We start from the raw sequence: 22765 nt of genomic DNA on the forward strand, positions 1-22765 counted from the left end.
AGAGTGGTTTGGGTGGATGGCATGGTATGCAGCAAGTGGAAAGTGGTCACATGAAAGAGTTGCAAGTGGTGGGATGACAAAGTTAAGTTGCGAGTGAAAGAGAAAAAGAGGTGTATGGGCATTCTTACAAGGAAGAAATGTGACTGACTGAGAGATGTACAAGAGAATGAGGAGAGAGGTCAAGATGGAGACGTAGGGGCTGAAAGAGAAGGTTGGGGAGAGCAAGTATCGGCAAACTTACGGGAGATTGAGAAAATGTTTTGAGAGATGGTAAATAGTGTGAGAAAAACAAAAGAGAATAAATGGAAACAATGGTGAAGGGGGCAAATTGGGAACTGATAAAAGGCATAGATGAGGTGAAGAGGAGAAGGAAGGAGTACTTTAAAGAACTTCTGAATGTGTTTAATGACAGGCAGGAAGATGTGGAGTATTTAAGTTAGGAAGTATGCAAAACGAGTCATGATGAAATTAAGTTCGAGTATAGACATAATAACAAACTACAATATTTATAATTCTAAAAAAAAAAAAAAAAATCAAAAACTTTATCATATGGTTCCTGGAAGAGATAGACTTTCTGAAGGCCTTTAGTCTTGAGCATTCTAGATCTATGATATTCGAGGGTACTTACTGAGGATGATTTTCTTTATAAGCTTGCCAAAAATGCAGGACAATCTTACTAGGTATGATTTGTTATTTTTGGTTATTTCTGCAAACAGTAACATTAATGCATACATGTACTGAGTCTTCTTCTACACAGAGCTAAATTCAGTTACACTGTAACTCATATAAAACTCACTTATATAAAAGGCACTTCCTACTTAAAGCACTTACTAATACATTCACCTCTGTTTATAGCTAGGCACTTTTTTGTACCTTTATTACCTTAAAAGCAAATATTTAGTAACTGACAAATGGATGAAGACATGTTAAGATTTTCAAGTTCTTAGTTACCATAAATAATGTCTATATAAAACTAAAAATTAATGAAATCAAGCAAATTGGCTTTCTTTTTCATACTTGATCACCCTTTCCAGCATTTGTGAGTTAGCTCCAGGAACAGAAGAAAGACCTCGTTCACTCACATCCATTCTCCTGCTGTCATGAGTAATGCATGTGACACCACTGCTCCTTATCCACAACCAAGTCCCCATACCTTACCATGGTTTCCTCTGGCCACTTCATATGCCCTTGGTTCAGTCCACTGAAAGCATGTCGACCCCTGTACACCACATTGTTCCAATTCACTCTATCCTCTGCATGTGCTTCACCTTCCTGCATGTTTAGACCTCAATCACTAAAATCTTTCCCTACATTTTCTCATCTCCAATTTGATCTCCCCATCTCCTTGTTCTCTCCACTTCTGACATGTAAATCCTGTTTGTCAACCTCTCCACACCAATTCTCTTCATATGTCTAAAACATTCCAGCAAACCAACTTCAGCACTCTCAACCAAACCTCTCTCTTACCTTTTTATTACTTACTCAGTCAGACCATCTCAATCCACATACTGTAATCAAACATTTAATTTCCAACACATTCAAAATTTGCCATACTATAAATTATTATAGAAAATATTTAAAAAATTCTCCTTTGAGCTATGAACTACCTTAGCGTACTATCAGGCACAAATTTTTTTTTATAATGATACTGACTTTTTAATTCAACTATACCCTTACAAGTCTTGAAATTCTTACATGCTTTTCCTCTTCCATCAATTTTTCTATGAAGTGCAATATAACTAATTTCCCTCATTTTCTGTGATCTACCACAGATTAAAACTAAACTCAGGACAAAAGAAAAATCTACCTATTCATCAACAAACATCAAAACACAGTCTAGAAACTATCAATTGCAACTGATATAAAAAAATGCACATGTGGAATCTGGATTAAATGAAGTCCTTAAAATAACACACACTAACTTAACTTATATCAAATACATATATCTTATGGCATTACAAGAAGTTGATGCAATACCCTCATGTACATAAATCGATCTCACTAGACTAAAGAGAAGCAAATGATTACCTCAAAGTAAGCTCATCTGAGCATGGCCTGCTGAATTAACACTCACTAAAAACTTGTAGGTTAGTTTTTCAACACCACATAACTATCACTTGAGCTACTAGGGTAGGATACTTATCCAAATATCATCCTAAAATAACTAAATTTTCAAATATAATATCATATGACTCCATATGAAGATTTACTTTTGCTGTGGCCACCCCCTTGATGGAAGTTCCCAGGAGAAATGGGCATCACAGATATAAAAGATATGAAACAAAAATTTCTTAATTAACTAGTCTTGCATGTTTTAATGGAGGGATATACTGATGAAGGCACTTGCTGTTCTTTCCACAGTTGAAAAAATCCTACACCAATTTTCAGTGGTAGAACTACTGCTATTTGTAAAATCATCAATACTAAGCTATCAATACCTCTATTTCTTGGTCATAAGCAACAAGAAATATGACATTTTCCAGCAAGTGATTATGAATCTCACATGATGCAAAAATTGCAAGTGCAGCATTACAACCTGGAGGCATTTGCCTTTATCATAAAAAATCATCTCTCACTTACAAAAAAAATATTCCTTGGGATATAGAGGAAAGAACTCGTATATCTCATTTATATCTCAGAAGGCAACTAAAAGGGAAGAATGTGAAGGGCTGGAGGTTCTCCCTCCCACATCTTCACTTTCCAAAAGCAGTTAGAGAGGAAAAAACAAGGAAGATTGAGGTAGAAGTAACAGGCAGTCAGTAGGAACATCAGGTTAACACAATAGGCAGAGATAGTCAGTAGGAATTTAAGGTAGGAGCCTCTAAAAACAATGTGCTTGAGCTGCCCTCTTCCAGTGACCTGATAAGGGTGAGGCACTATAGGCAAAGAGCAGCAATGGAGTTTATCAGTAAAAGAAAGAAAGAAAGAAAGAAAGAAAAAATCCCAAGAGCACGAGAAATTCTCTCCCGAAATCAAGGTTAGGACTTTCTAACCATCCCTCTTTCTGGTGGGGAAACACTAACTTCTCCAACTGTTACTATCCTACCAACTTGATGGTGACTGCTCATTTGTTTGAAGTCTGCCCTCAGCAAATCAGGAACCACCACAAAAAATCATGTCCAGTCCACTCATTCCTTGCTGCCCAGGACTTCAGACATCTTTTCATAAAAGTTTCTTTGCTTGGTCTGTTGCTGTATTTACAAATGTTTCATGAGATAAAAGGAAATTTAGATTGAGGGAGAAAAAGAGGCACACCACATTTCCACAAGTTATTTCCAAATGACATGGCAAACTTCTCCAGATAATTCAAAGGGCGAGTATTAACACCTTAGTGCCCTGACAAACCCCTCCTTGTAACACCCACACCACCACTACCACAAACCATCATCACATTTTCTGTCAAGTTTTCAACTAATGTATCTAAAAAGATCTTACAATCTGACTGTGGGTGGCATATGACTCCAAATGCATTATGCTAGTGCCTTTGGGATGGGAATCAATCACTGCACTCAAATATGAACAAATTTGAAAAAAAAAGTCTTGAAATATTAGCAAGGGCCAGGTGTTTGCTTCCAACAAATGTATCTAAAAAAATCTTATAATTTGACTATGGGTGGTATATGACTACAAATGCATTATGCCAGTGCTAGAGGGATAAGAATAATCATCATTTTACTTTGACATATTCAAATAATAATAATAAAAAGCAGTATCTTGAAATATCAGCAAAGACTAGGTGTTTACTTCGAAAAATATGTGTGAGAAATACTTAGCAAATGAGAGGGATTTGTATGTGGAATATAAAGATTTGGAAAAAGTGTATAATATGGGTGATATAAATACTTTGTGGAAGGTATGTGTATGCATATGTATGTATATGTGTATATGTTGATATGTTTATGTATGTATGGGCATTTATGCAGATATAGGTGTATATGAATGGATAGGCCATTCTTCATCTGTTTCCTGGCACAACCTTGCTGAATCGTGAAATGACAATCAAATATATTAAAATAATAAATAAATATATCATATCGTACTTGATCATCATTTCCCGCATCAATGAGGTCGCACCAGGAAACAGACAAAGAAAGACCCATCCATTCATATACACACATATATACATACATGCACATATGCATACATATACATGTCAACGTACAAACATATACATACACAGCAAATACATATTTTTTTTTTTTTTCATACTATTCGCTATTTCCCGCGATAGCGAGGTAGCGTTAAGAACAGAGGACTGGGCCTTTGAGGGAATATCCTCACCTGGCCCTCTTCTCTGTTCCTTCTTTTGGAAAATTAAAAAAAAAAATAAAAAAACGAGAGGGGAGGATTTCCAGCCCCCCGCTCCCAGCAAATACATATATACACACGTATATATTCATACTTGCTTGTCTTCATCCATTCCTGGTGCCACCCTGCCCCACAGGGAACAGCATCGCCAACCCTTGCGTCAGTGAGGTAGCGCCAGGAAAACAAGCAAAAGAGGCCACATTCATTCACACTCAGTCTCTAGCTGTCATGTGTAATGTATTGATACCACAGCTCCCTATCCACATCCCAGGCCCCACAGACCTTTCCATGGTTTACCTGAGACATTTCACAATCCCTGGTTTAGTCCCTGGGAATTAGGGAAAAAGAATACTTCCCACGTATTCCTTGAGTGTCTTAAAAGCAACTAAAAAGGGTTGGAGCAGAGGGCTAAAAATCCTCCCCTCCAGTTTTTATTTTTTCAAAAGAAGGAAAAGAGAAGGGGGCCAGGTGAGAATTTTTTTTCCTCTAAGGCTCATCCTCCGTTCTTGATGCTACCTCGCTAAAGAGGTAAATGGCAAATAACAGTAAAAAAATAGATAAATAAATAAAACACACACACACACACACACATATATATATATATATATATTTTTTTTTTCTTTTTTTATACTTTGTCGCTGTCTCCCGCGTTTGCGAGGTAGCGCAAGGAAACAGACGAAAGAAATGGCCCAACCCCCCCCATACACATGTATATACATACGTCCACACACGCAAATATACATACCTACACAGCTTTCCATGGTTTACCCCAGACGCTTCACATGCCTTGATTCAATCCACTGACAGCACGTCAACCCCGGTATACCACATTGCTCCAATTCACTCTATTCCTTGCCCTCCTTTCACCCTCCTGCATGTTCAGGCCCCGATCACACAAAATCTTTTTCACTCCATCTTTCCACCTCCAATTTGGTCTCCCTCTTCTCCTTGCTCCCTCCACCTCCGACACATATATCCTCTTGGTCAATCTTTCCTCACTCATCCTCTCCATGTGCCCAAACCACTTCAAAACACCCTCTTCTGCTCTCTCAACCACGCTCTTTTTATTTCCACACATCTCCCTTACCCTTACGTTACTTACTTGATCAAACCACCTCACACCACACATTGTCCTCAAACATCTCATTTCCAGCACATCCATCCTCCTGCGCACAACTCTATCCATAGCCCATGCCTCGCAACCATACAACATTGTTAGAACCACTATTCCTTCAAACATACCCATTTTTGCTTTCCGAGATAATGTTCTCGACTTCCACACATTCTTCATTAAGAACATATAAAGGTAACACCAAATGCATATATCATTCACTTGAATTGCACTTTCTTCATAACAAACCCAGAATGTAACATTAATTTGTATAATGATTCCTTTTTGTACTGTATTCCACACTACTTACAGTAAGACCACTGTAAGCTTTAATAAGATGACAAGGTCTAATATCCAATGTCCATCAGTTTTTACCAAATTTTCCAGTGTTATTCAATATTCACAAGAAAGGTATTCAAAATAAGTAACAGTTTCTATATGTAAAATTTCCTTTGTACACACTTGAAGATAAAACTGTCAAATACTTCTACATTCATGACTAATCAATGAATGTATCCTCTTAAATTATTGTCTGCAAAGCATTCAGAAGTTAAACACTCAAAAGCTAATCAATGATAATTTAATTTCCAAATCTTTGTCATTCCATTCTTTAAAAAAAGAATGAAATTATTTGGAAAAACTAATCTTGTTGAATCTGATGTTCAATCCTATGTACATAGTTTGTTGGTTTTGAGAAAGTTTAAGTACTCTCTGGACTTTTCATCCAATTAACTATAAACCTCAGTTTATACAGTGGAAATTAACTCATGCATTTAACTACATCAATTGATGCTCAAAGTCCAAAATATCATTTCACAGAGTCATAAGAATGTTGTGTGTATCAGACAAACATGGAGACAGTCTAAGAGCCTACTTGTCAATTGTGCAGACAGGATTGTCAAGGATGAGTTCCATCTTCACACGAGGACCAACTAACTCTCGGATGTTGTTGATCCCATACATTATCATTGTTGGCCTGAAATGCAGAAGAAAAGAAAAGAAATTCTAAGTGAAGGAAACACTACTTTCTGTAATGTGACATGTCATCATCCAGAATGATTACTGCCCATTTCTCCATTACAGTACTACTCCCACTTGGATTACTAACAGCATAAATAAATAAAAATCTTGAAACTAAATGGTCAACCAATGGGTTTAAGACTGGCCCTAAAACGTCATTTACTCAACCACACTATATAGCAAACAAAATCTATCAATTTACTCTAATAGAGCCTTAGTCTGGGAGACAGTATTATTGCCATTCATTACTATTACTAACTATCCTTAAGAAAGTAAAACCATGACACTGGACAATAAAATGCAACAATATAAACAATCTGCTAAGAAAAAAGATGGCCATTTATCAAGTAAATGCACAATTTCTATTGCAGTTAATGCATACTGTTCTCTCTATTCTAATGTATGACTGGTAATAATATTCACCCATTACAGCTGTTACTGTCATGGGAAACTAATTAAAATTTTCTTGAATCATTTATTTTTCGTTGTTTACAAACCATTAAATATCATATTTTTCAATATAATAAAGAATTACTTTTACAGAAGTAAATGTGTTAAAATACTTAGAAATATAATAACCATGTAGGTCAGGCATAAGCTTGCCAATGAAATAAAAATACGAGAAAATCATGAATACCATGAATCAAACTCGTACCATACTCTTACCTCTCTGATCTTATTGTGCTATGCTAAGCCCTTATATACAGGGTACAGGTTAAACTTTTTATATAATTCTCCTCCTCCTTGCTTACCTTACAAGCAGTGTGCACCGGACTTGAGATTCTGATCTTGTACATCTGCCATATATATTCACAAATGCCCTTATCTTATGGTTCTGGTTTATCTCCCCAAACTTCCTCTTACTTAAAAAAGCTCCCACAAGCAATGATTGTATTCAATCATATACTGATGAATCGATGACTAAACTCCATACTCTTTTATTTTCTTTGAAAACCAATCTATTTAATTTGCTCATTCTATCTTTTACCTCACTCTAACTAATACCCATACAACAGAACTCATCAACATCCCTTCGTATGGAACATTTATTCTAAATAAAATTTGTTTGTAAAACCCAGTACATTCCAATAACACTCTTGAAAATTCCTTAAAATTTGTGATGGTCAAGCCCTTTACTGTATCAACATCAAGAACCTGACATTAATGTAATCCCTAAAATACCATATCCCTAACATAATTACACCAGCCTGCCTCTGGATATTCTGTGAGGATTCAGATTTTTCAACAGAGATGCTAGTGAAGCTAGAACAGTGAGTTGATCAATCCCAGTACAAATGATGCTGGCTTTCACTAGTCAAGTTAGACAAAATCAGTGTGCATTATCAACTCACTCTCTCTTAACTCAGACCCCTTTTTCTTCATTGCAATGCTGTTTGACTCTTCCTTTCCTTCACATTCATTACTGTAGTTTTTGCCTTCATGAACTAGCTGCCTGCATGCCTCTCACTGTCATACAACACCCATGAGTTCAAGCTGTGGGAGGGGTGGTCGACCCACAGTCCACCCAGCTATTCATCTTCACCTCAGGGTTCCTCATTAAATTGTGTACCTGGTTACTGTATACTTAACTTCTTGCTCCAGAAGTCCCTTCTATCTGGAGCTCCCACTGTGCTCAAGAAGTCAGCCATGGCCACTGGGTGGGACAATAGGTCACAAAGTGCAATGATGGTGTGTGTGTGTGTGTATGTGTGTTCAGTTGGAGAAAATGTCTTCACTATGGTAGTTGCATCATGGGTATGAAGGGTCTTGGGATATGTTGAAATGGTATCTATCTATATTAAGGAAGAGATGGATAGATGTCCAGGGCATACATTGGAAAGTGTGACTCCTGTTTGCCTGGAGAGTTTAGTTTCAGAAAGTTGCATATGTGGTGGATTAGCTGTTTAGTATTCATTGTCTCATTTCAGTGTGTATGTTTTGTTGGTGGTGGAGGAATCTTTGAGTTGAGGTTGTTGAAGTGTGAAGAAGGAGTAGGCTTTTTATTCATGCTTGGTGATCAATGGCCGTTTACCGAGTGGTTTGAGTAACAGGGGTCTAGTGCTGGTGCAAAGAATCGAGTGCCAAACATATTGTGGAGGGATTGTCTTGGGAGGATCTTTGTTTCATTGTATAGGTGTTGAATGTTTGTGAATGCTAGGCAGCCACTGATTGCTCTGAATGTTCTACCTTGTGTGGTTTGCAGCTTTGTCATATCTGCTTTGGTCAGAGTGAAAGACCAGGAAGGTGGAAAAGATTATTTGTTTGTGGAGTAAGCTAAGCCATTCTTTTGCTAGTTAAAATCTGATGTTTAGAGAGAATTTGGTTTGTGTTTGGTTTCTGTGTTGATGTTTCTGTTGTGAGGAGTGAATGTCAAATGTGGATTGCATGTGATGCCTACAGTGGTTGCTATTTTTAGTGGGAGTGAATGTCAGTTGTGGACTGCACGTAGAAGTAGTTGGGAGACAGTCATCAACCAGGGAGGTACATTACCAGTATTACTCATCTGAGTACCAAGAGGATTAATGACAGCTGCATTGTGAACCAGCACTTCATTGAATGTCAAGTTGCATTCCTCTGACACAGGAAGCCATCTTTTCTTTCTACCTCCCCACAAGAGGACTGCTGTCACTGTTAAAAACATTTAATCTCTCCTTGTCACATAAAATTTGACAACATTAACTTACACAAATCATCCTTCATAACTCTAGATTTTCCTGCAGTGAGAGTTGTGTGTTTGCCCTGCTGTTTGGTAAAATGGCAGAAGAAATATGTAGTAGTCCATTCCTGGTGCTATCCCACTCCACAGGAAAACAGTATCGCTATCCCCTGCTTTAGCGAGGTAGGGCCAGGAAAACAGATGTAAAAGGCCACATTCGTTCACACTGTCTCTAGCTGTCATGTGTAATGCACCAAAACCACAGCTCCCTATCCACATCCAGACCCCACAGATCTTGTCATGGTTTACCCCAGATGCTTCACATGCCCTGGTTCAGTCCATTGACAGCACGTCAACCACGGTATACCATACTGTTCCAATTCACTCTATTCCTTACATGCCTCTCACCCTCCTGTATGTTCAGGCCCCAATCGCTCAGAATCTCTTTCACTCCATCCTTCCACCTCTGATTTGGTCTCCCACTTCTTGTTCCCTTCACCTCTGACACATATCCTCTTTGTCAATCTTTCTTCAATTATTCTCTAAATGTTCAAACCATTTCAAAACAACCTCTTCTGCTCTCTCAATCATACTCTTTCTATAAAAAAGTGCGACAGTAAAATCATATTTTGAATTGAGAGTATCTCACTACGGCAGCCCAAAATCAGCTAGAATCACATGTTACAAACAATACTCACAGCTAATGCTTCAATTTCACAACAAATTTCAACCCCTACCTGGAAACATTTGGCATACAATGAAGAACACTTCTTTATCATTATCAGCAACATACAGACTGACTCATCTCACCTTTTTGAGATTACTTTAAATTCTAACTCAAGCAAACCTTTAAAAACCTCACAACCCCAATGTGCTGAGATGAGGCTAAGAGCATTTACAAATGCAGCAGGTAAAGCTAACATCACCTAACCTTGTAGAGCTTTCTGTTAATCACCTGCAGAGGCATTAGATACAGCTAAAATAGTCTTCTCTTGTGAAGTTTTCAGTTTGATAAATTTACAAGTAAATGCATATAAAACTTGTTTTTTTCTAAATGGTGACTACCAATATCATAGTTTTCTGATGTATTTTCTGAGTTTCCAAAAATTAGTTTCCTATTTTTCTTCATAATTGTTTGCCATTTCATGACTTATCAAGATATCCTTATTTAGATAACTAAAATAGTAATTTCTTGTAAGCTTGACATGATGTACCTTTGGGGCAGCACTACTACTATGCTCAATATATTCTGACAGGATGAAGGTTGAAGTATGTTTCATAGCAACTGGAAATCATTTTCAATAAGTTTCTTAAAGAATGAGTTTAGTAATGGTGTCCAACTGGAGACAGTATGAATATGTTCAAGTAGCTTTCCAACTCCAACAATGTCTTGAAAATTACAACTAATTTGAATGAGAAAATGCACCAAAAACTTTACCTCTCTAAAGATAGCCCCCATGCAGCAACTGTCACATTCTCTGGAATTCCCATGGGTCGTAACATCTCTGGACGAAACATACCGGAGTTACCCACTTCCACCCACTTTTTCAAACCTTCATGGTAACTGAGGGCAATAAAAATATATCATCATACATTATATGAAAAACTTAATAACATCAGAAAAACAGCAAATTATCATGTCTCAAGCCATCAGCTTTGTGCACTGTAATTTCATTTTATATTTTGCACTTGGATTTTTCCATGTCTCAAGCCATCAGCTTTGTGCACTGTAATTTCATTTTATATTTTGTACTTGGATTTTTCCAATTAATAGAGTATAAAAACCACTGTCATGTAAATACTTACAAATGTCATATAAACTTTCATAGTTTTCATATAACAAACATAATATTACAGTTAAATGTAAATACATCTGAGATTATTTTCTTTCTTTCATACCTGATCGCCATTTCCCACATAAGTAAGGCTGCGCCAAGAACAGACAAAGAAAGGCCACATTCATTCACATCCATTCTCTACTTGTTATGTGCAATGCATCAAAGCCACAGCTCCCTATCCACAAATCAAGCCCTAAAGATATTTCCCTGGTTTACCCTAGCCATTTCACATATCTTGGTTCAGTCCAATCATGCATGTACCCATGTATACCACATAATTCTAATTCACTCTATCCCATGCACACTTTCCACCTACCCACATGTTCAAACCCAATCATTCAAAATCTTCTTCACTCCATCCTTCCACCTCCAGTATGGTCTCCCCTTCATGTTCCCTACCCTACTGATAAATATATCCTCTTTGTCAAACTGTCCTTAATCATTCTCTCCATATGTCCTGGCCATTTCAGCAAAGCATCCTCAGCTCTCTTAACCATACCTCCCTCTTATCCTTTTATTAACTTAACCAGTCAATCCACCTCACACCACATATCGTCCTCAAACATTTGATTTCCCACACATCCACTCGCCTGTACAGCCTCATTTATACCCCATGTAATATACCCACATAATACTGGGAATACTATTCCTTCAAACATAACCATTTATGCCCTCCCAAATAACAATATCTCTTACCATACATTCTTCAGTGCTTTCACAATCTTCACTCCCTCACCCTTTCACAATCTTCACTCCCTCACCCATCCAATGACTCACTCATGCTTCCATGGTTTCATTCACTGCCATGTCCACTCCCACATATCAAAAACATCTAATTTCCTCCAAATTATCTCCATTCAAATTCTAACCCCACCTAAGCTGTCCCTAAACCCTGCTAAACCTAATAAACTTGCTTTCATTCACATTTATTCTCAACTTTCTCCTTTCTCCTACTCTTCCAAACTCAGTCACCAACTTCTGTAGCTTCTCACTTGAATCTACCACCATCAGCAAACAACAAATGACACTTCCCAAGCCCTCTCAACCCCTTCAGACTGCATACTTGCCCCTCTTTCCATGACTCACATTTACCTCCCTCACCAACCTATCCACAAACAAATCAAACTGCCACTGTGACATCAAACACCACTGCAGCAGACAGACCTTCACTTGGAACACATTCTCTCTTCTCTTCCAACTCATACACATGCCTTACAGGCTTGATAAAGTATCACAGCTTCAAACAGATTTCCTTGCTTACCATATATTCTTAGGACCTTCACAAGGCATCTTTATCAACCCTACCACAGGCTTTCTCCAGATCCATAAAAGCCACATACAAATCCATCTGTTTCTCAAAAGTATTTCTCACAAACAGCCAATTCACAGATCATCTACCACTTATGAAACCATACTATTCCTCCCAATTCTGATGCTTTGTAAATGCCTTCACCCTCTCCATTAATATTCTCCCAAATAACTTACAGGCACACTAAACAAACCTGTACCCCTGTAATTTGAAACACTCACTATCCCCCTTACGTTTACACTTTCCAACATTCCACCAATCTTCAGATACCTTATAATCACCAATACAAACACTAAAAATCCTATCAATCAACAACACAGTCACCCCCTTTCTTAAGAAATTCAAGTGCAATACCATCCACTCCAGTTACCTTGCCACATTTCCTCTTATGCAAGGCTTTCACAATCTCTCCTTGCTTTCTTAAACCACTTTCCATACCACCCTGTCATCAAAATACACTATGAATAAGTTTTACCTGAAAATTTCCATAGATGGTTCAGTGTATGGGTTATATGTAGGTTTGAAGCGCAACTTTGTAATGCCGATCTTTTCAAAAAATCCCTGTAAAAAGAAAATTTTTACCAATCTTAGTTCATCCTTCCATCATTATAAAAGCAAGGTATGATATCCTGGATGCTTCATTTCTTTATGTATTTATTAAAATTTACATACTACATGTACATAAGGTGCATAAATTTTGTATCAGACCTTTCCTGCTACGTCAATGATTTGCTCAGGTGGCCAACTGATAAAACCCTTTCTCAAAGCCAATGACTCAACAAAGTTAGGTGGACACAAAGATTGATCTTTGGATGAGACTAACATTTAAAATACACGAAATGGAGGGGAATGTCCCTCTACAAATCAGTATAATAACAAAGATTGTCTGAACAAACTGAGGAGTCAAAACTGTGAAAATGGAAAACTTTCCCTACTAAAGAAAAGATAAGAAATAATCTGTGCAGAATGTGAGATCTGCAGTATTCAAACTCTGAACTTAAGTATAAAACCAAACCAAGACCATTAAAATGGTCTACTAAGGAAAGAAAAAAATCTGATTAGTTTAAAGCTAATACAAACTATTCATTTATCTATCCCAAGACAATACAAACTATTCATCTATCTATCCCTTTATCTATCCCAAGACAATACAAACTATTCATCTATCTATCCAAGACTTCTTTCTAAGCAGTCCTGGTGTTACCTAGGACCTCTTTCCAAAGGTTCCTGCATACCAAGGCTCCATTTCTTCCAATAGCAGAAAAATTTGCCAAGACTGTACTACCAAAGATACAGCCTTGTCAAAGGTGAGTATTCACCTGTGGTGTAACCCCAAGCAGGGAGAGTCCAGGATCACCAACACATATATACTATCCTCTTTCATGCTTGTTTACTGTTTCCTGCATAAGCAAAGCAGCACCAGCAATAGGCAAAGAAAAGTCCTCTTATTCTAGAGACTGAGTGTGAACGAATGTGGCCTATTATATTCCCTTAAGTTTAACGACACTCTATCACCCCAACTCTCAACTGCATTCTTTTTCAACCTCTGCACCTTCCTCTTGGCCTTCTGCTTTTTCTTATCCATTTCCCAATAATTTGCACTTCTTCATTGTAAGTACCACCCAAAGGCCTCTCTTTAATCTTTCACTAGCAACTTTACTTCATCCCACCACTAACTACCCTTTCTAAACTGCCCAACTCCCACTTTTCGAATGCCACATATATCTCACGCACATGCTATCAATGCTTCCCCTAAATACCTCCTATTTGTCACCTACTGCCCTCACTTCACTTGCTCTCTCCTTTTGCCATTCTACACTCATTACCTCCTGGTATTTCTTTACACAAGTGTTCTTTCCAAGCTCACTTACTTTCACCACTTTCTTCTCTCTGACATTGTTTCCTCTTTTTCAAAAACTTTTACAAATCTTCACCTTCGTCTCCACAACAGAGTGATCAGAAATCCCACCAGCAGCCCCTCTCAGCACATTTATATCCAAAAGTCTCTAAGACACCTATCAATTAATGCATAATCTAATATGCCCATTGACCATCTCTCTTACTCACACAAGTATACTTGTGTATATCCATGTTTTCAAATCAGGTATTCCCAAATACCAGTCTTTTTTCAGTACACAACTCCACAAGCTCTTAACAATTTCCATTCATAACACTGAATACCTCTTGTGCACCAATTATACCCTCAACTGCCAAAAGCAAACGTATGGAAAAAAAATTAAATGATGTTGCTCTTCACCTGCAAGTGGTGACATTGCAAGCGATAATTTACCTTTGGTCAGGCTTTATCACTGTCAATAGACAGAACAGAGTTATGCTATATTAAAGACCTTCTTGCTCCAGAGCAGTCCATCATTTCCCTGCTCTTTTGCAGAGTACAGCCTTGAAGTTGCAGCCCTATGGAAGGAGTCCTGCTGTAGTAATTTATAATGATAATATACAGTGATGAAGTATCTACGAAAACCTATAATCAAAATGTGTTACCTTTATCACTCCCATTAGGTTCTTAATGCTGAGGTTATAGTCTGCCACTACACCTTCTATCTGGTGAAACTCGGCAAGGTGTGTTGCATCTAACGTCTCATTCCGAAATACTCGATCAATGGAGAAAAATTTTACAGGCTGAAATCCTTCCTGAAAAGCACAAGAGGATTCTGATTAATACATAAAACTGAAAGTGTTACTATATCAAAACATATCATTTCATGTAATATCCATTTGTCATTAACATCATTTAACATATGATTATTCCTGGTATCTACTAATATGCCCTATGTGGCACTTTTCTAAAAATCAGAAAGAAAAAACCTATTAACTTTTTCATCCTAACATTTCAAAGTTTTCTGTTAGAAAAATATCCTGTTAATAACAATATAGTATACCTACTATCTGTGTGAATGGTGTGCTTCCAAAACAAATATCAATTCTCTGGATTTCCAAAATACATGTGATTCAAACCCTCCTTTTTTTTTTTTTTCTGGTCTCCCGCGTTTGCGAGGTAGCGCGAGGAAACAGACGAAAGAAATGGCCCAACCCACCCCCATACACATGTATATACATACGTCCACACACGCAAATATACATACCTACACAGCTTTCCATGGTTTACCCCAGACGCTTCACATGCCTTGATTCAATCCACTGACAGCACGTCAACCCCGGTATACCACATCGCTCCAATTCACTCTATTCCTTGCCCTCCTTTCACCCTCCTGCATGTTCAGGCCCCGATCACACAAAATCTTTTTCACTCCATCTTTCCACCTCCAATTTGGTCTCCCTCTTCTCCTCGTTCCCTCCACATCCGACACATATATTCTCTTGGTCAATCTTTCCTCACTCATTCTCTCCATGTGCCCGAACCATTTCAAAACACCCTCTTCTGCTCTCTCAACCACGCTCTTTTTATTTCCACACATCTCTCTTACCCTTACGTTACTTACTCGATCAAACCACCTCACACCACACATTGTCCTCAAACATCTCATTTCCAGCACATCCATCCTCCTGCGCACAACTCTATCCATAGCCCACGCCTCGCAACCATACAACATTGTTGGAACCACTATTCCTTCAAACATACCCATTTTTGCTTTCCGAGATAATGTTCTCGACTTCCACATGTTCTTCAAGGCTCCCAGAATTTTCGCCCCCTCCCCCACCCTATGATCCACTTCCGCTTCCATGGTTCCATCCGCTGCCAGATCCACTCCCAGATATCTAAAACACTTCACTTCCTCCAGTTTTTCTCCATTCAAACTTACCTCCCTATTGACTTGACCCTCAACCCTACTGTACCTAATAACCTTGCTCTTATTCACATTTACTCTTAACTTTCTTCTTTCACACACTTTACCAAACTCAGTCACCAGCTTCTGCAGTTTCTCACATGAATCAGCCACCAGCGCTGTATCATCAGCGAACAACAACTGACTCACTTCCCAAGCTCCCTCATCCCCAACAGACTTCATACTTGCCCTTCTTTCCAAAACTCTTGCATTCACCTCCCTAACAACCCCATCCATAAACAAATTAAACAACCAAACCCTCCTTATACTGCAAAATTTACAAGTTTAACTATCCACGTCATTTATAATTTCTACTCCACTCATGTTTTTTTTTTTTATATACACATACATAGATATTTTCATCTATACACTTTGTAGTACAGATTTTCAATAATATTTTTGTATACGTTATATCTAGAAGTACTGATATACATACAAAATCATTATAATCTTTATACTTGTACTGTGTAACATTTTGCTTGCCATTCTAATGAGTTATTTCTACTGAAACAATAAATATAAAAAATATAATAATGGAATAAAACTTTTCCTATATGTATGGCGAGCTTCCCAAATGAAAAAACATTCATGCTGCGGTTAAGCCAGCCACATAATGTTTCTCTCCTTACATCAAATGTATTCACATTTCTCTATACAAATTAAAATTTCAATTTCCAAAGATGTATGTTCTACTCTTTATGTATATATGCATATAACTGAATATTTACACTACATGGTATATATTTCCATTACAGTCTTTGTACATGGCACCTCCACAAATACTGTTGTACATGCAGGAACATCAAAGTCTTCACTTGTGGAATATGTAATCTTTCTGCCTTACCACTATGTTTGTAGTGACTTTACCAAATGAATAAACAGCCAGGATACAAATGTACAGCTGTAAATTCAGGAATATCACAATCTTTATACTGCAGTATGTAACTCATTTGTTTTACCTTTCAAAAGTTATTTTTCCTGAAATATACATTTTATTTTTCAAGCTTGAACGCTGTTTCCCCCAGCAACAAGGTAGTAACAAGAACAGACAAAAAAGGCTGCATCTGCTCACATCCATTCTTGTGCTGTAATGTGTAATCCACCCAAACCACAACTCCCTATCCACAACAAGCCCTACAGGCCTTTCCATGGTTTACTCCAAATGCTTCACATACCTTGGTTCAGTCCACTGACAGCATGTCATTCCTAGTGTACCACATCATTGCAATTCCTTCTATCCTGTGCATGATTTTCACTTTCCTGCATGTTCAGGCCCAGATCACTCAAAATCTTTTTCATGCCATCCTTCCATTTCAAATTTGGTCTCCCAGTTCTTGTTCCCTCCACATTTGACACATGTATCCTTTTTGACAACCTTTCCTCACTCATTCTCTCCATATGTCCAAACCATTTCAGCACACCCTCTTCAGCTCTCTTAACCACACTCATTCTCTTGCCACACCTCTTTCTTACCCTTTAATTACCTACTCAATCAAATAACCTCACACAAGGGTGTGGTTAAGTGGTTGAGAGAGAAAGAAAATGACTAAAGACTGACTAAGATGATCCATGTGTCAGAAGTGGAGCATGCACAGGGAAAGGGGAAATCAACAGAGAAATGAAGGATGAAGAGAAAGGAGGCTTTGAGGTATGAGGGCCACAATATTCAGGAGGGTAAGAGGCATGCATAGGATACAATGGATTGGAATGGCACAATGTGAGGGGCAACATGTTATCAGTGGGTTGAACTAGGGTAAGTGAAGTGGTCAGAGAGAACCATGGAACATTCTGGGGGGTCTTGTTTGTGGATGGTAGGATCTATTTCCAGGACACTATACGTAAGAGCTAGACAGCAGGTGTGTGCATATGAGGTTCACGTTGTCCTTGACACAACCTTGCTAAAGATGGAGAAGTTGTTAGGCATACAAAAATGTAAATATGCAATTACCATTTAGAATAGACTGTGATCGTAACACCCAAATGTGGTTTTATGAAGCAATATACTGGATGCAGAAATACTTACACATTAGAATGTGTATTAGAGTGCCACCTAAAATACCAGGGATACTGCTGAAGGGCAAGAAAAAAGAATGTTTGGTGGTGTGGAGAGTTACTTTCAGGATTGGTGCAGATATTCAATATATGCAAGAAAGGCTCAGGTGGAACAAAGACAAATGGATTGCTTACTCAAACATCATATGATGACAGAGGCTAAAGTGAGAAACAAGAAAACGAGGATAAAGCAGCATCTAAAGAGAAAGCAAAACTACTAAAAAAAATGAACATTATGGGAAATTTAAGCAAGGAAAACAAAACAAATCAAAAGAGCTCTTCTCACGAAATGGAAATTTGAATGTGTGTAGCAATCGAAGTTTAAATATGCTAAATCAACATCATACTTTAAACAGAAAAGAGCAGGTAAATGGAATCAAAAGTATGTATATAGTACCTGAGCAACTCTGTACAGCATCCGTGCACTAACAGCTGTGGTATGAGTACGTAGAAGATTCTTGTGCGCCTCATCCCTACTCCAATCATACTGGTACCCAATAGAGCCATAACCACCAGTGCTATGGGTCTTCTTCACCTGCATAAATTGTAATAAGTACCTCTGTAACTAAGTAATTTAGATGATAAACAATGAAGCAAAAACCTAAAGACTATTACAAATAAACAAATTCATATTTCTGTTATACTCTAACTATTTTTCCTATATTTCAAAAGAAGTGGGAATTTCATTAAAAAAAATAAAACTAAATTTGGAAACTGATTAAAATCAAAAATGTTTTTCATACATGTTTGCAATTTCCCAACACCTTACTAAATTACTTTCCCTCCACCTAATATTTTTGCTTTTCCATTATTACCCACTTTACTGTTTCCCATCACTGCACAAAATCTAGACATACCTCATCTTTTGTACACTCAACATTACTCAGATTTTAACCAAATATATTTCTAACTATGTAAGAACTGGTATATAAAGAGAATTACATAAAAAAAAAGGGTACAAATAGCTATGGAAGAAGAGAAATCATTAGTGATAATATAGAGTTGAGAAGTATGTTCATCATGGAATGAGGCAAGTGTGTGTAAAAAATTGTAGTACACTGTGAATACCTGATAAAGGCCACCATGCAAGGGATAAAAATTCTATAATATAAGAGTCGGCTGTTGACATGAGAACAATAAAAAGTAATTAATTACCTTCTGTAAGTAATCTTCAGGTACACTAATGGTCCTTGCTGGTTCAGATACATAGAAAGTATCATGAGCATCTCTGGCTGGATGTTGTTGAGGTTGGAAAAGAGCATCAAAATTCCAGAAAGCACTTTCAATAAAATTATTCGTGGGCATCTCAGTGAAACCCATTTCTAAGAAGATCTGTCGAAACTCTGATCGTAGCTGCATTAATGGATGAAGATGGCCTGACCGCAGTTCAATTCTACCCTGAAAATAAAGACAATTACAAATATAAACTTTTTTTTCCAAGTACAGATGCTATTTCCTGCATTAACTTGGTAGCACTAGGAAAATAAAATGAAATATCCTCATTTGCTCACATCCACTATTTAGCTGCCATGTATAATGCAGATGATGTAAAGGAAGTCAAACTCAAATACTCACTCCTCTCTCACCTTTGCTTTGAAATTAAAAGGTTTGAAGGTCATGTTCTTCCACTGACAACTTTCAATCATTTCCTTGGTTAGTTCTGCTTCTTGCTTCACAACAGAAGTACAAAACTCACTGCCTCTTGTCACTTCAAATACTGTCATATCACTGGAAAAAGAAAACTTTCCCATAAGAAGTTAAATATATCCAGGAACACCAACTTTTCTATATATGCTGCATCATAAAAACAGATTTCCCACACTCATAAAAAGATATATTCTTTTATACAGTAATTAGAGAGCAGATGGAATTAACTCACACTTCTTTTATCAATTTTCTCTTTTTATAATCAGCTTTGTCCTTGTCTGGTACATTATCTGCAGCACCAGAAGAGATGGTCTGTAAATGCATCTGCACCTGGTCTTCAATGGAAGGCATGGCAGGAACTATTTTCTCTCCCTCCTTTATTAACCACTGAAAAGCATATATAATTGTACTTTTAGAGATCAATATACAATTCTTACTGGATGAAATACATTACTCAAATCAGAAAAAAAAGAATTTACAATGTATGCAAAAAACCTTGTCTGCCTCTCCATACAATTTCCAACAAGGTCATAATTACATTATAGTACTTTGTCATCTCTCCTTTGGACTTGATTACCATCTGCAGATGTTTAGGTATGGAATTAACAGTGTTCCTGAAATAATCTTGGTCCATGTTATGGGTCCATAGGGTCATGACCTCCTGAATGAGGTGGTGCAGGAAGCAGCTGCCTTATTGTGTATTCTGAGCTCCCAGAGCACTCAGAAATCTCATGTGTACCCACATTTTCTTCCATCCAGAAAAAAATTCAGGTTTTCTCCTACTCAAAAATGTAAGAGCCTACAGTCATGAAGCACAGTTAGAAGAAATACAGTGCCCAGAAGTGATATTCCTAATAAGAAGTGGCAGCCAGGAAAGTTAAGAAAGAACATCCTTCCCTCAAGATATCCTGTTACACTAAAGCAGGTTGCTTGTTCTAAAACCATTAGAAACCCTGGTCTCAGTGACCAAATGTATGATAACTAAACAGTGAAAGCTTCATATGCTTGTACCCACAATAAACCTCAGCCATGTGTCACCTTTGAAAATGTGTGGGGACAGACAATGTTTTTTGCAGGCACTGTATTAAGAATTCTTCCTAAGTTTTGACTATGTGAGCAATGTGGATGCCCTAGCCTTTAACCTCACTTGATGAAGGGCAACAGAGATTCCATGCAATGGAAATTCAAATTACATGAGTGATCAGCTTATATTCAGCACTCTGCTGCTACAAATGCCAATCAAAATCTGGGTCTATTCAAATATACCATTTTAAAGACACACTAGTTCACTTTATGACTACTTTCCCTCTACACAGAAACAAACCAGTTGCCATCTGATTTATGCATTCAGATGATAGGCAAACTAACTAAAGGGTTGGATATCATGTATTCTGTAGTGTAGTGCTCTTTCAGGCACCTTCAAGTTTTCATATAATAAAAGCAAAAACTCATGCACCTTAGCTATATTTTGCTTGCCTATACTAATATGCAAGTCACAATTTTTCACCATAATACAATGGTAAACATGACCAACTGATTACTCAGGCATTCAATGACATATACACAAAACTGCCAATGAATAAAGCCTTCAAACAGCTGTGGGGAAACACTTCAAAAAACTCAAATATTCAACTCCCTAAAAATCTAACAAGAATTATTTATGATTTCTTAAGAAGGCAGCAGGAAATGGCATGCTCACTCTTTATCAACCTGTATGGTTATGGTTATGAACTCTATTAAAACTAATTTTTACAAAATATGTATGCCTGTATAAGGCAATGGACTTAATGATAAGTGATAGATGATGGATAATACAGGCCTAAAAAAAATCTACTATAAGACTCATATCAAAGAATGGATATTTCAACCTACAATTTAATGTATTCTATGCTGTATGTGAAGCAAGCACTTGACTAAACTGATGTGCAGACACTAACATAATAATCTGATAACTTTAATATTACCAGCTCAGATACAAGAAGTAAATCTTTGTCCAACTGATGACAGAATGGATTCTAGAGTATTTAACTAAGTAAACCTGACAAGGAAACTACAGATGAAAAGCACACAAAGTAATCTTAACCTTTTTACTAACATATCTCACTGCAATCAAATGATCTATAAAGATTAACTTGGAAATTCAACTTTGGACCAAAGGAGATTTTTTTTCTCACGCACATTCAATTTCAGTCCTATAACCACTTCATTCTGCATTAACCTGCTCAAGCTGCTATCTCTAAGAATTCTGTGGATATTTAGTTGCAAGCAAACATATTCCATGGTACTATGACTTTTTCATGATATTTCAGTGTTTTTACTGTAAACTGTATCAGTAATGATTCTGTATAGTTATACCTAGATTAAAAATCTTAATTTGGTGTCTAATATAGTGACCTTCAATGAATTGATGAGGGAAGATGACAATGAAAATAGAAAGAAATGACATTCTTTTTTCCCAATTTCTCCAAGAAAGTCTCCATAAGACTCATTATTTCACTATGAATCTATTTTTTTCTTCTAATTCTCCCACCTCATTTTTGCTTAAAGCACTTCTTTTTCTCCACTCTATTAAAGTCATTCACCCTCTCTCTCAATATTTTTCATTTTACATTATTGTATCCTCTTTTGAAAAGACATTAACCCTCGATTTAACTGACTAATACAAGGGACAGGGTGTCTATTGCTGAAAGTCTGTTAAATCAAATGTAACCTATTTCTGTGCCACATTCAAGTTCACATGCTTTCTTTTAACTCCTCTATCTCTGTAGGGTTTAGTGTGTGGTGCAATAGTAGGGCGGCAGGCACCCAATAACATATGAACACTCGCCAGGCATTTGGACGCAGGAATCAGACTGAGACAGAGGTGATGCCACCCCTCTCCTGTGAAAGGACACTTCTTTGTTATAAAGTGAGGATGGACTACCTACTTTCATTGCACCTCTTACAATCATCAGATGCCATTTTGAATTGTAAGGATTGCAAAATTATTCAATAAATGAAGTCACAATGCTGAAATAA

The 22765-nt window shown here is 37.3% G+C and overlaps 1 protein-coding gene across 1 annotated transcript in view; it reads right to left on the bottom strand.

Moving 5' to 3' along the window:
- The window catches only part of alpha-PheRS (phenylalanine--tRNA ligase alpha subunit), a 61737-nt gene that overhangs the window by 28661 nt on the left and 10311 nt on the right, over nt 1–22765 (bottom strand). The window contains exons 3-10 of the mRNA XM_071694549.1: nt 19980–20134; nt 19687–19828; nt 19256–19498; nt 18498–18635; nt 14745–14894; nt 12718–12803; nt 10534–10659; nt 6294–6395 (exon numbers count right to left, since the gene is read on the bottom strand). Of these exons, the coding sequence (XP_071550650.1) occupies nt 6294–6395; nt 10534–10659; nt 12718–12803; nt 14745–14894; nt 18498–18635; nt 19256–19498; nt 19687–19828; nt 19980–20134 (1142 nt within the window). The remainder of the gene's footprint in view (nt 1–6293; nt 6396–10533; nt 10660–12717; nt 12804–14744; nt 14895–18497; nt 18636–19255; nt 19499–19686; nt 19829–19979; nt 20135–22765) is intronic.

The sequence above is a fragment of the Panulirus ornatus genome, chromosome 57 (genome assembly GCF_036320965.1).
Source record: "Panulirus ornatus isolate Po-2019 chromosome 57, ASM3632096v1, whole genome shotgun sequence".
In the NCBI taxonomy this organism is placed as follows: Eukaryota; Metazoa; Arthropoda; class Malacostraca; order Decapoda; family Palinuridae; genus Panulirus; species Panulirus ornatus.